This window comes from Alosa alosa, chromosome 3, assembly GCF_017589495.1.
Source record: "Alosa alosa isolate M-15738 ecotype Scorff River chromosome 3, AALO_Geno_1.1, whole genome shotgun sequence".
NCBI lineage: Eukaryota > Metazoa > Chordata > Actinopteri > Clupeiformes > Clupeidae > Alosa > Alosa alosa.
The window spans coordinates 6,823,989-6,837,669 of NC_063191.1; the positions used below are offsets into that span (position 1 = coordinate 6,823,989).

General features: G+C 43.8%; 1 protein-coding gene across 1 annotated transcript in view; it reads right to left on the minus strand.

The window, feature by feature from the left end:
• zgc:113337 (uncharacterized protein LOC503741 homolog) overlaps positions 1-13,262 on the minus strand; it is a 23,405-nt gene extending 10,143 nt beyond the window's left edge. Inside the window, exons 1-5 of the mRNA XM_048240118.1 lie at positions 13,204-13,262; positions 12,162-12,237; positions 11,840-11,915; positions 10,636-10,962; positions 8,176-8,505 (exon numbers count right to left, since the gene is read on the minus strand). Of these exons, the coding sequence (XP_048096075.1) occupies positions 8,176-8,505; positions 10,636-10,962; positions 11,840-11,909 (727 nt within the window). The 5' untranslated portion in view covers positions 11,910-11,915; positions 12,162-12,237; positions 13,204-13,262. The remainder of the gene's footprint in view (positions 1-8,175; positions 8,506-10,635; positions 10,963-11,839; positions 11,916-12,161; positions 12,238-13,203) is intronic.
• Positions 13,263-13,681: the final 419 nt, after the last annotated feature.

A 13,681-nucleotide genomic window follows, 5' to 3' on the forward strand; every position in this document is an offset into this window, starting at 1 on the left:
CATTATTTTAATTTTATTGAGTGACTGAAACCTTGACAGCACTGTATAATGTGAGGTGGTAAGACCCTCACTTTTGCATATAAAAATGATTGATAGCACACAGCAATTTCTCCAAATTACACTTAACACAAAACAGAGCGATGTCAGAGGCATCTCCCAAAGGGTGTGGTAATAGCAGTGTGAGGTAGGAATCCAGAACCCAAGTGTATTTCCATACCAAGGAGACACACACACACACAGATCAAACATATTTGTGTGATCTGGTTCACATTATATGTTCTGAGAATCTGGAGAGATGAGCTGAGGAGAGAGTAGCAGCATTTTTCTCTTCATTGCCAACATTTGCTGGAGAACATACAGGCCACTGGCGCTAGGGAGCTAGACTGATAACAACAATGTGCCTACACTAGAATTCCCAGCTTGTCTCTTCTTCTTCTTGAGTTTTAACTCTTAGCGAGGGTTACTCGCTAGACACACACACACACACACACACACACACACACACACACACACACACACACACAAACACAAACACACACACAGAGAGAGAGAGAGAACACTCTTTGGACTGACAGAGAGCTGAATATGCTCACGGTGAGACAATGGACAATAAACTCTTTCTCTGACGCACACACCATGCAAATTACACGTCACATGCACAAACCCACAAATACACATACTGTAAATTGATCCTCATTAACACATGTTCTCTCACATACACACATACTGTACACACAATTCAACAACACTTACACACAAAGAAAGTATTTGAAATGCACATCTGGAATGAGTGGTGTCTCAAAGTCATGAAAATGGACCAACTGATGTGTTATACAGTACCGTATGTGGGTGGGAGTGAATGCGTCCCAGAAGGTGAAGAGTGTGTCTAATTGTGGAAAGAGAGAAACTGAAAGGTAGGCAAGGAAACCTTAAGTCAGTGGTCGCCAACCCGTCGATCGCGATCGACCTGTAGATCTTTAGGACTTACCCAGTAGATCCCGAGAATAACATGAAAAATAAAAGCACAGTCACCAAATTCCCGTATGTTCGCCAACGTTTTACAGGGCCTACATTGCAGCGCGGGATTGTGGGTATATAGCGCATCATTTATTCAAGATCCGGAACTCTAGCCATCACAATGCGAGAAATTCCCGCACACATTTTACATCGCTGTCTGATAACGTTAATCTAATAATGGAGCGGCGTGAATGCGGGAACGTACGGACCAACTTCTGACTGGAACCGAACGTAACCCCATGCAGACACACACGCGCACAACAGCACATTAAAGGTGTGCTCTCTCTCTCTCTCTCTCTCCCTCTCTCTCGCAACAGGACTCACCACTGAAGTCAAATTATGCTAGGTGCTTCTACATCAACTGCTACCTGACAGGAAATGAAAAAGAAAGTTTAGCGACCAGGAACTGTCAGGAATTTGTTCTCCATTTGAAGAACGTAATCGATTGGCGACGTGCACAGACAGCTATAGACAGGGAGCGCATCGTAGGCCTGGTTACTTTCACTGATGCTTCATATCAAAACAGCGATCAAACATTATCAAATGTATCATGACATGTTGTCACAAACACTTACTCCAATTAGAAAATCAAAACCAAAATCGTGTAAGTAAAGACTATGTTAAGTGTTCTATGTTAAATCTCATTGACGCCTGTATAAGGGGTGGATGATGTGATATTTTTGACCTGATACATTTGCCTAATTTAAAGGCCTTAAATTGGAAGCATTTTGGCTTTCATTCTCTTTTGACGCTTCAAGGTAGATCTTGCCTTTGTTCAGGGCCGAGGTCAGGGATCTTGGGCTCAAAAAGGTTGGTGACCACTGCCTTAAGTAAAAGGAGGATAATGTGATTTAAAAGTGTTCCTTGCATGGCTAACAAAAGCCCTCCTGTCAACATGCGACTGCAGCAGAACAGAGAGAGAGAAACAGACAAATGAAAGCACAAGAAAAACAAGAGTGTGCGTTCGTCCACTCAGGAGGGGGAGGACTGAGGCCTAATGTTCTGTCCTGAGTTGGTGAGCAAGACAAGCTGGATCTGAGAAACGCAGACAGAGAAAGATGAGCTTGCAATGCAGAGAGGTGGCGACAGTGATCAATGAACATGTCAATGTGATTAAGATGGTGAGGGAGAGAGAGAGAAAGACAAAGAGAGAGAGAGAAAGGGAGGGAGAGAGAGAAAGATGAAAGACAGGGATGTGAGGGAGAGAGAGAAATGCCTGGGTCAGAGAGAGAAAGAGATGGATGCGAGGGAGAGAGAAAGACAGAAAGTGATGCCAGGGTGAGAGAGAGAAAGATATGGAAGAGAGAGAGAGAGAGAGAGAGCAAGAGAGTGAGAGAGAGAGATGCCAGGGTGAGAGAGAGAAAGGGATGTGAGGGAGAGAAAGCAGGCAGTGTGTGCTGGCACAAACAGTGACCCAGTCATGGCTTTGAGCTCTGGCCTGAATAAATCATAGCCCTTACTCTCTTCCCTGCACTCCCTCACAATCCAGCCCTTTCAGCAGCTATCCCCTACTCTCTCTCTCTCTCTCTCTCTCTCTCCATCTATCGCATTTGCACATGCTCTCTTCCTTTTGGCCCACTGTCATTCTCTGACAGTCCCTTTCCTCCTCACTCCCTCTCTTTTTTCCCTCTCTCTCTCTCTCTCTGTCTTCCTCTCCAGAGTCCCTCTCCCTCTCTCTCTCTCTCTCTATCTGCGTCCCTTTAACACTCCTGTGTCCTTTGACAGATTTGTGACCACATGTCCAACACAAACAAAGAGGACCTTTAAACGGACGGGGCCTGGTATGAGCAGCAGAACCTCTTCATGATAACTACTGTACAGTGGCTCAAGCTCAGCGCCTGGTTCACACATCGCCTCACACTGATGGTGTGTGTGCTCTGTTGGTGTAAATGTCTCTCTCTGTCTTACACTGTGTGTGTGTGTGTGTGTGTGTGTGTGTGTGTGTGTGTGTGTGTGTGTGTGTGTGTGTGAATACAAACGGACAGAGATAGAGACAAGTACAACTGTTTTAGAAAAGTGAGATACCAAACCATGTGCATGACTGTCTTCACCTCCTCACCATATTCTGTGTGACTCTGTGAGAGGCTTACAGTATATGAGGAATGAAGACATACAGTAACACAAATAGACCTCCTCTAAGACCCAGAGGAGTTACCTCCGCGTGCGGAGCCCCTCAGCCTGGCCTGTGACTCCCTGCTAACGTGCGCTGCCCCCACTTCCTCCCCCAACTGAAAACCAGCTATTGTGAAAGACAACAATTCCCCATGCAACAGCAGGCCCACATTCACAGTAGTCACAGAGCAAGCCCCGCACTGACCAACGAAGCAATGTCTCATGAGCAAACACACACACACACACACTCAGACACACTCAGACACACACACACACACACACACACACACACACACACACACACACACACACACACACTTCATGCCTCTGCCTCCCATCCACGTCATCCATCCACAGAATCCATTACTCTTCTCTCTTTCTCTCACTCTCTCTCTCTGTTCTCACTCACTCTCATGTACATCCATCCAAATGCCACACATAAACTAAACATGATCACATTGCATTTTCTCACGACAATAAACTCATTAATGAACTTGATATTTGATAAATAGTTGCTCTGTTGTTGCAGCCCGCTTCAGCTGTTGTTTTGAGTGGCATTGCCCGCCTGAGATGACGGGGATGGTGTATTATTACGAAGAGAGATTAATAAACCACAGTGTGCTGAGAAAGGGGGGCATTCAGAGTTGAGTTGATCTTGTAAATGTGATTAATTTGGATATTCAATTAATCCACTAACAAAGGGGACAGTGTTGCCTTTGGATGGTAGAAGCTCAAAGAGACACAGAGACAGAGAGAAGACCCACAACCTATGCCTGGGGGAAATATCCACCATCCAAACCAATGCTAGCCTGACGAGCCAGACCCACATCAAGATGTAGGGTCTGGGGACTCACCATTCGCAGTGCTCAGTCCGAGGGGCGGGATAAACGGTTGTTTTTCAAATACCCTCTGCACGCAATAGGATAGCGCTACAACTCATCAGTCCCAGGCGTTTTCCCACCAGTGGAGCTAGTTGGCTAGTTGTTCAAACTTTTGCCAACTTTCGTAAACAAAGCTTAACTCGTGTCACGCTGTTCGCCAGCAGCAGCATCCATCTTCTTTGTTTTCAAGTAGCAGGGAATTCACGCCGAACCGCCGCAACTCTGCCATCATTATGTTAAGCCCACCTATACCGACTCTATACACGATGTGATTGGCTTGGTCGAAGTTTCATTTTTCCAGCTCGCAAGCCAACGAAGAGTTGCTAGACTAGATTTCTAGGCTAAACCAACGCATCAATCATGAGCTGTGAGGCTATTGCAAATCCTTGAATCCAAATCCAAAGCCCTTGAAACCAAATTCCAGCATCTGCATTCTGAGCTGGATCCAGATGACAGTAACAGAGGAGTGAGATAGGGTGACCCTGGTGGGTACCAGTTAAGTTTGGACGGGTTCCTGCATGAATCACGCACCCCATTTTCTCGGCAGAAATGGCACAAACTGCAGTTGACCCAAACAACCACAAGGTGTCACTTGGGAGTTCTGCCACTACTATTTTTGATGCGACTTGACTTACTGCTTCCATGACGCAGTTTCCAAGTCAGTCCAAGTCAGTAGAACAATCAGAGACATTTGAGCCATTACCAAACATATATGATAATACAATAGCGTGAGTTTATATATCTTATCAGGGGCGTCGCCAGCCGATTTTGCCGTGGCTTCAGCCCCGGAATGTTTCGAGCGTTGAATGTATTTTGCAAAGTTGATTAACAAATATACCATTATTCGGATCATTGGAACTGTGAGAAGAGGTGGACCTATTTGTCAAATATAAAAGCAGGACACGGGTTTCCTCTCACTCTCCTTCATGCATCAGATCTAACTTGAACGTTACCTTAGGCTACCATAATTTGAACGAGGGCTGCTTAGGGCTGCCAAGACTCAATGCAGAGAGAGAGAGAGAGTCAGTCAGTTCCAGGGTTGGGCATGTCATTGTTTGCATTTCCTATTTAGTATAAGAAAGTTATAAGGAAATCATAAAGGCAACAAGGCAGGGGCGCCGGAACGAGTTTCAAAGTGCAGCCCAAAATCTTGTGCGCTATATTTTCTCTTTCTTGCGCAAACAAAATGAGTGCAAATAGCCTGCGTAATTCTGCTTCATAAAGTTGAACAAACGCATGTGGTAATTTTATAGATACATAGAAATAGCCTACTGCCATGCATTTTATGGGGTAGGCCAACTTGGAGTGAACTTACACACGGGAGATTCTTTCTCTAGTTGTAGCAGAGTTGGGTGTAACGTGTCATTAATCACGTTACAGTTCCTACAGTGTGCGAGCAAAGATATTAAGAATTCTGGGAGGGCAACAAGAATATTGGCAAAAAAATAGAATAAATCGGAGTAGGCTGTTTGTTGCCTTACTACTGAGTGGGAAACAGTGCACAACTAACTAGCTAATGACTAGTCTGATGTCAATCACACCACGAATTGATTCCAAAAAAATATGTTAGGCTATAGGCTACAAGCTAGGACTGCCACTGTTTCCAGTGTGAAGAAGAGCATCTAGTATAATTAATTACAGAAGGAATAGCTTCCCAAGCGCACTTCACTCAAAGCAGTTCAATGTTTTGCAAGTTGTGTGCGTGTCATCATTTAACATTGTGAATGAGGGTGCGCAAGCTGAGCAGCACTTCCATAAAGGTCTCTTTTAAAATGTCCTGTTACAATTGCAGCTGCTTCCGATTGTTAAATATAAAGTAGCCTACATGACGGCATTTTTGAGCTAGTGAGAGAGTCAGCTTTTGCGTTTCAATGTAGCACGAAAAAATGTTTAAACAGCTGGACAAATGATTTAGTTAATTGATTTTAGCCTGTAGGCCTACACCAGCATGAATAATGTAATCTGCATGGCTTTATTTAACAAACTGCAAGCAACAAGAGGGTTGAGTTCGCTGTGAGGCCAAACCCAAGCGCAGAGCCTATCTGTTAAGGCAGTCGATAGGCTATATGGTAATGAGCTGTGTGCGCCTGGAAAGACGATAGAAGATGCTTTCTGAAACAAATGTTCTTCCCAATCGTTTCCATAAAATAGGCTAGGTCAAAGACAGAAAACTAAGTCTTATAATGACATAATGGTATAGTCTGTTTTCCATTTAGGATGCGCGGGTGAGGGATAAGGCTTTCATGGTGGACCCATGCACTTTTTCTTGTGTCAGGAACTCTGCACATAGGCTTAGTCTGTCTATAGCCCAGCTCCAGCGAAGACGGCTCTGGTCATCCCATACCCTCCCCCCCACTTCCTGTAGCCTACCATTATGAAGACCTGCGGGGAGTAAAACGACTTGTTGCCGTTTTGGGACATTAAGCTTTTTCACGTTAAGCCCCCCTCCCCCACCCCCTTCTTTTACAAGCAGTGGGGAAGCGCTGGCACAAAGTACCACTTTTTGGCTTTGGCTAAATATTTCGAAAATCATTTGAGTTTCACTAGTCATATGTTTTACGTAACAAGCAACACTTGTTATTGAACTAATAACAGACGTGTGTCGAAAATTGACTTTATTTTCCATACGGAGAAATAACATATGCAGAGTCTAACCAAGGTCAATCTTGCCAAGAAAAGCCCTCAAACCTGAAAACACATGAGGCAAAAGTGCAAAACATCACAAAACTAACTAAACTAGCACGCGCATATTTTTGTATTGCAATCATTGAAGCCTAGTTGTAACAGCGCGTTACAACTAACACCGCTAGGTCACGTTTCTTTTAAGATAAGATAGCTCCTGCTATGTGTTGACTACATGTTTCAAAACGGTGTTCATTTTTAGCCTACAAGGCGATTATTAGTCAGTGAGCTCCACCCACAACTTAGTAATCGAAAGACAAGTAGCCTACCACCTATTTACTTTGATGCCTTCAAAAGACGTTTTGCTGTAGATCTACGTGAAAACACGTCCATACTGACTGAAAATGTGTGGAACACCGTCTCATAGTAATGTCCAATAGCATGCCCCGATCAACCCCCTGCAACTAGGAAAAAAGTCCATGTTACATTTAACCCCACGTTACTTTGTGCCCCGCGCTCCCCTGTAGCTTTCTGAAGCGGCGTTTCTGAAGCTAATGTAACAACAAATACCACCTTGACGTTAAAAAGCTTAACGTAGCTTATGTCCCAAAACGGCAACAAGTCGTTTTACTCCCTGTATGCGCTCATTATAAAGAACGCTTAACGTGTCCCAAAAACAGCTATCAATTAATCACCAAACGTCTTATTAACGAGTCTTGCCAGGAGCAACACCTTGCAAAAAATGATAACAATGCCTAGGCCTAATAATGGTTGGAAAGATGCAAGTTAGGTCTATGTTTTAAAAACAAATGCTCCCATTAACCCGCAGAAGTTTCAAAGTAGCCAACACCCAAAACAAATGTTTTAACCAGACTCATTGCAGAACACCTCATCGAATGTCTGTAGTAGGCTACAACTTCGATTCAATAAAAAAGATTTCTAAAGGAAAACTGTTCAACTCAGAACTGCCTGAAAGTTGCAGACCTGTTCTGGATATACGTGCATTAACCCACTCGACCGTCAGACAACGCTATAGCTGCTAGCCTACACTGGTTGCTGTGGCACAGTCTGGTTGCTGTGGCACAATCAGACAAACTTCAAATTTCAATCAGACAAAAGTCAAACTTGCCGACAAAGTAGCCTACTGCCAGCTGACGAAGCTCTCATTTTAAAACATTACTGAGAGACAGGCACTGTACAATCAAGAAATCTTGCCACTGAATCCAAAATTATGTGTGTGTGTGTGTCTGTGTGTGTCTGTGCGTTTGTGTATGTGTGTGTCTGTGTGTGTGTGTGTGTGTGTGTGTGTGTGTGTGTTTGTGTGTGTGTGTGTGTGTGTGTGTGTGTGTTTGTGTGTGTGGGTGTGTGTGTGTGTCTGTGTGCGTTTGTGTGTGTGTGTGTGTGTGTGTGTTTGTGTGTGTGTGTGTGTGTGTGTGTGTGTGTGTGTGTGTGTGTGTGTGTCTGTATGTATGTGTGTGTGTGTGTGTGTGTGTGTGTGTGTGTGTGTGTGTGTGTGTGCCTGTGTGTGATAACACGTGCATACCGTAGACGGTCAGGCAGGCGGTGCTACTCTTGGTTCCGTCCGGGTACGTGTGGAACTCGCAGGCGTAGCACCCCTCGTCCTCCACCCTCACGGGCCTCAGCGCCAGCTCCGAGTGGGACAGCGAGTCCGAGATCATCGCCCGGTCCTGGTACTCCTCCTTGGTCTCGGGCTCGGCGTCGCGTGCGAAGGACGCCACGTCGCGCCACTCCGACGGTGCCAACCTCCGGCGCCACAACACCTGCTGCACCTTCTCCGGCAGGCCGAAGTGGCAGTCGAGAGTGGCCAGCTTCCCGCTCACCGCCGTCTTGTTGCCCCCGTGGGTCACGACCCCTGGGGAGGGAGGGAGGAGTGGAAGAGACGTCAACACAGGCGGAATATGTGCTGACTGAGACCCAGAGGGACAAAGAGAACATGAGAGTGCCAGGAAAAGCAGCGATAAAACATAAAAGATGAAAAAAGGAGGGGGAAAAAACCTCAAATGAAAAAGCAGGAAAGTAAAGGTTTATGACGGGAAAAACACTTCCACTACACTTTTTTATACTTGCTCTAACAATTGCCTGGATCATGCCAGAGACCCTGCACTCTGTGCAAAAACAGTATGGTGTCCATTAGATAAAATCATCTGCATACCAAACAGAGCAAACAAAAACAGCTCTTTTCAAAAACACTATATCTACCATTTTAATGCATTTTCATAAATCTTTTTTTTTTTTAGATTTTGTATTTTAAGTAATTTCAGTGGAACTGTAATTGGGTTATTGCTATTTGCTTTATCTTTACTCAATCAAAACAACACAACTGTTTTTATTGATATTACCTGAGATACACAATTAAATAGCATGACTTATTAATGTTTTAAAAAATTAATTTATATGTGTTTTGCCAAAACAATGCTCTTCATATGAACAGCAACACAGGCAAGCTAGGAACAGGGATGAAAAGAAAAGTGGATATTAGGACGAACGCGAGAGTGAGCTATCCAACATGTGACAGCGGAGATATTAGATTGTAGGAAAATGCTCAAATTGGGAGCAGCTGCGAGGAAAACAAACAGTTTAAAAATGAACTAAGGGCGTCCTCCTGACAGAGATATTTTAGCAGAAAGTCATGGGGATGAACTGACACCACACAGGTAGGAAACACAGACGCATGATAGCACAGAGAGAGAAAGAGAGATGACGTAGAACACATGTAAGATACACATGTAAGATATACAAGGAGGCAAGCAGGTGGATATATATTTCAACAGGTTACATCAAATTGAATATTTCAGATGGTTTCCATACAGCAGTAACTCTAGCAGTGTTACAGTAAGCCACACAATTCACCATTATACGAGCAGCCTGGGAATGAAGCCCATGGCCTGGATGACTGGAGAACCTCAACGTCAGCTGGCCTACCTCAAGTCTCCCATTCACAGAGCACTGTCCAGCTGATTTATGGGGATGTGGTAAGTGGGACCCGGAGAATATGACATGAGAAATAGAGCGGTGAAAAATGGAGTGACCTTAGGAGCTGCTGGCCTGGTGCCTGTGGTTCCAGATGGTTCTCGTTTAGGAGACAACAGCTCCTGACCAAAAGAAGACCCACAGAGGGGACATCTATTACCATGGCCGGGTTAAGCACTTAAGTTTCTCCCACACTCTCTCTGTGGATGTGACTGGGGACACCAAATCACTGTCTGAACCTTGGGGTCCTCTCAAACTGAGTTGAGATTACCATGGCAATAGGCACATCATCAGCAGATCAAAATCAGTAGGGTCAAATTAAACTGTCACCATGACCAACTTAAAGTATTTGTGGTTATGTCAACATTGGCAGAGTTATTTTAGATACATAGGATTCAACAATGTTATGTTCTACTATGTTTTAGATAATATTGTATTACATTATAGGATGATAAATGTAGCCTAGAAATCTTGCAATTCTCCAAAACGTAGCTAGAATGAAAAAAGTAGCTAGATGCACATAAACTACAAATGCTAAACAAGCTAAAAGACCAAAACAGTTCTGATTAAATCAGTGCAGTACAATCTGTGTGTGCTTCTAAGAGTCTATTTCAAGGATCGAGAGCAGAACAAAACCTTTGCTTTTCATTTGGAAACTGGCTGTAGACTATGTCCTCTGGCACATTTCTCTAAGCTGACAGATCCACACCTCTCTGCCTTCTCTCCCTCACACAAGCTCTGTCTAATACCAGCCTTTACCAGATGTCATGCCAAGTCATTAACCACTTTTTGAAAAAAAAAGGTGTTCAGGGTGTCCCTAATATAAAACACAATTTAGTGAGTGTCTGTGGAAGACCTGTTTCACCAGCATCACTCAACACAACTTGACCCCACCCCTTCACACACACACACACACACACACACACACACACACACACACACACACACACACACACACACACACACACACACACCATATTTCCCCCTGACAGTAAAGAGCAAGGCAGCTCACCTGTGACTGTGAGGCAGGTGATGCCCTCCTTGGAGCCAGAGGGGTACACGTCAAAGATGCAGGTGTAGCAGCCCTCGTCACGGTAGCTGACGCGCTTGATGCTGACGTGGCTGGAGTCGCCAGGCGAGGAGACCATCTCCACGTGTTGCTGCCCGCTCACGCTGTCCACGTTGACAGGTACGTAACTGATCAGCGTCTGGTTCTGGGGGTCCACCCAGCGCACCTGCGACAACGACTCCCCAGGGCCCTTCTTCACCAGCATGCAGGTCAAGGTGAAGGGCTTGCCCACCACCGCCTCCACCTTTGCCGGCGCCGACACCCTGCTGCCTGAACCATCACACAGCAACACAGCTCAGTCAAGCACAGCTCAGTCAAGCACAGCTCAGTCAAGCACAGCTCAGTCAATCACAGCTCAGTCAAGCACAACTCAGTCAAGCAGAATCACAGCTCAGACAAACAGAATCACAACTCAGTCAAGCAGAATCACAACTCAGTCAAGCAGAATCAGAACTCAGTCAAGCAGAATCAGAACTCAGACAAGCAGAATCAGAACTCAGTCAAGCAGAATCAGAACTCAGTAAAGCAGAATCAGAACTCAGACAAACAGAATCACAACTCAGTCAAGCAGAATCAAAACTCAGACAAACAGAATCACAACTCAGTCAAGCAGAATCACAACTCAGTCAAGCAGAATCACAACTCAGACAAACAGAATCACAACTCAGTCAAGCAGAATCAGAACTCAGACAAGCAGAATCAGAACTCAGTCAAGCAGAATCACAACTCAGTCAAGTAGAATCACAACTCAGACAACCAGAATCACAATGCAGTTAAAAAGAATCACAACACAACAACACAACCAACAGAGTTCAGTCAATTACAGCTCAGCCCAGGAACACAACAAGCCAACAATCATCTAACATTGGCAAAAAACTGTCATATGCACTCTGATTGCATTGTATTAATTGATCATTTTGGCGAATTCACAACTTAATGGTCTCTGTCCTCATATAGCTGCTGACAGACGAATAGCTCCTCCCTACAGACACAAACACTTTCCAATGAGGGTTACCCTGTGCTGCATAAGGTTCAGCACTCCAATCTGCTCCATCATAGCTGGTTAGCATACACGCCATAGCTATATATTTATATATCATATGTCATTTTTTCCATTCCACATTTCACAAGTAGGCCTACTGCACACCTTCAAGTCTGGACACCAGGACTGCAGAGACACACAGCTGCAAGCATCTTGCTAGGGTCACTTTCAGCATCTTTACCTAAAACAAAAAAACAAACTATTACAGTACATTGCATGATTTGAAATATACATAGGACAGGGTGTGTCAAGTACCCTGTGCTATAGGTAGGAGAATTACCACAGTAGCCATTCAACAGCTGATACATAACATTAACACATTACTGTAACACAACATTACATAAATTGGACAAGGATGCAATGTGTCTTTGTGGAAATGTTAAGGGATATCATTGTTCTATACAGCCAGATAAGACTCAGAACTCACAACCCAAGACGGCTCTCCTGTAGAGATATACAGTGATAAATATCAGGCCAGCGTCATCTTACAGCTGCGATCTTCCCTGTGGAAGACCAGAATGCTGTAAGAACCTTGAGATGTATTGTCTTTCACACAAGCACAGTGGATGCAGCCAGGAGAAATGTCAATATCATCATCATGTGGTACACATCACTTTAACTGATATATGATGTATGCCAGTCATGTGGATATTATATAACCTAAGCTTTGACTACTGTCTAATTCCAACATTGATATAAATCATACATCAGTGAGATGTTACATAGGCCTGGCTAAAGTGTGTGATATCTGAGTATTTTATAACTTTTGAAAGGTTTTTGACAGGTTGTTCTGACAGTTTTTTTTAAGACTATGCAGACTTTGCATGAAGCTGAACTTTACACGATTATGCAGAACTGGATTCCCACCCAGCAACAAAAATCATATTTGTAAAAAATGTAGGCCCTACGCCTTTCAACTATTTATTTTTATTCATATTGTATAGTCAGAGAAAGGAGGGTAGGCTATAAACTCAGGCGCGTTATTGTCGAGCTCGGTCGGCTATTTTTCAGAGTCTCGTAGCAAATTGAAATATTTTTCTAATTCTGAGATCACAGAAAACGCAGGAGGGAATGGGTCTAAGGAGCACGGAATGTTCAACATGGAACATGTCAATAAACTCAAGATTTCATCGGTAACGTTAGTCCATTGTATTAAGTATTATTTTCGTGTAGGGCTAAAATTACATATCTACCTGTTTTTTAAACTAGAAAAAAGATAAACATGTAAACGCACGGTAGCGCAGAACGAACATAGCCTACACAGATGTAAGTGACAACAATATTTGTGCATATAAAATAGGCTAAGTGATTTTGATTAGAAATGTAGCTTAGTCAATTTCCTAGGCTACTGTTCTACAAGCGGATCAAACTGCAAATTTCCTTTAGTCAATTAAATGTATTTAGCATTTTTAATGCACAGGACACAAACGTAGACAATTGGATATCTCGTCAAACACCAGTCAACTTACCTCCCGCTTGTGCTCCTACTCTCTCCAAACAGCAAAGGCGGAATGCGGGCTTCTTGCTCCAGGCAGGGAAGTGAATTGAGCCGTCCCATACTGGACATCAACTGGATTAAGCGCCAGGAGAAGACCAACTGATACATATGTCAATAGCGCCTCCAAGTGGACACTACGATTCCAGTGATCTAATGACGTATGACAGTTGGACTCACCCTAGGCATGTATGACTAAGATCTAGACACCGAAAGACACAGAAACTGACAAGAAAAATGCTCTGACAAGAAGCAGGGATTCAAAGTTTCATGGACCTCATCAACAACATGGTACTTCTTTTATTTATTTTATTTTGCTGTACTAGCTTTGACCATAAGTGAAACAGTCCTAAATAGTCTCCTAAAAATACAAAACAGTGTGTAGAGTTTTTGTTTTATTTAAACAATATAATCATTTGTTTAGAGTTAAAGGCATTGTCCATGATAACGAT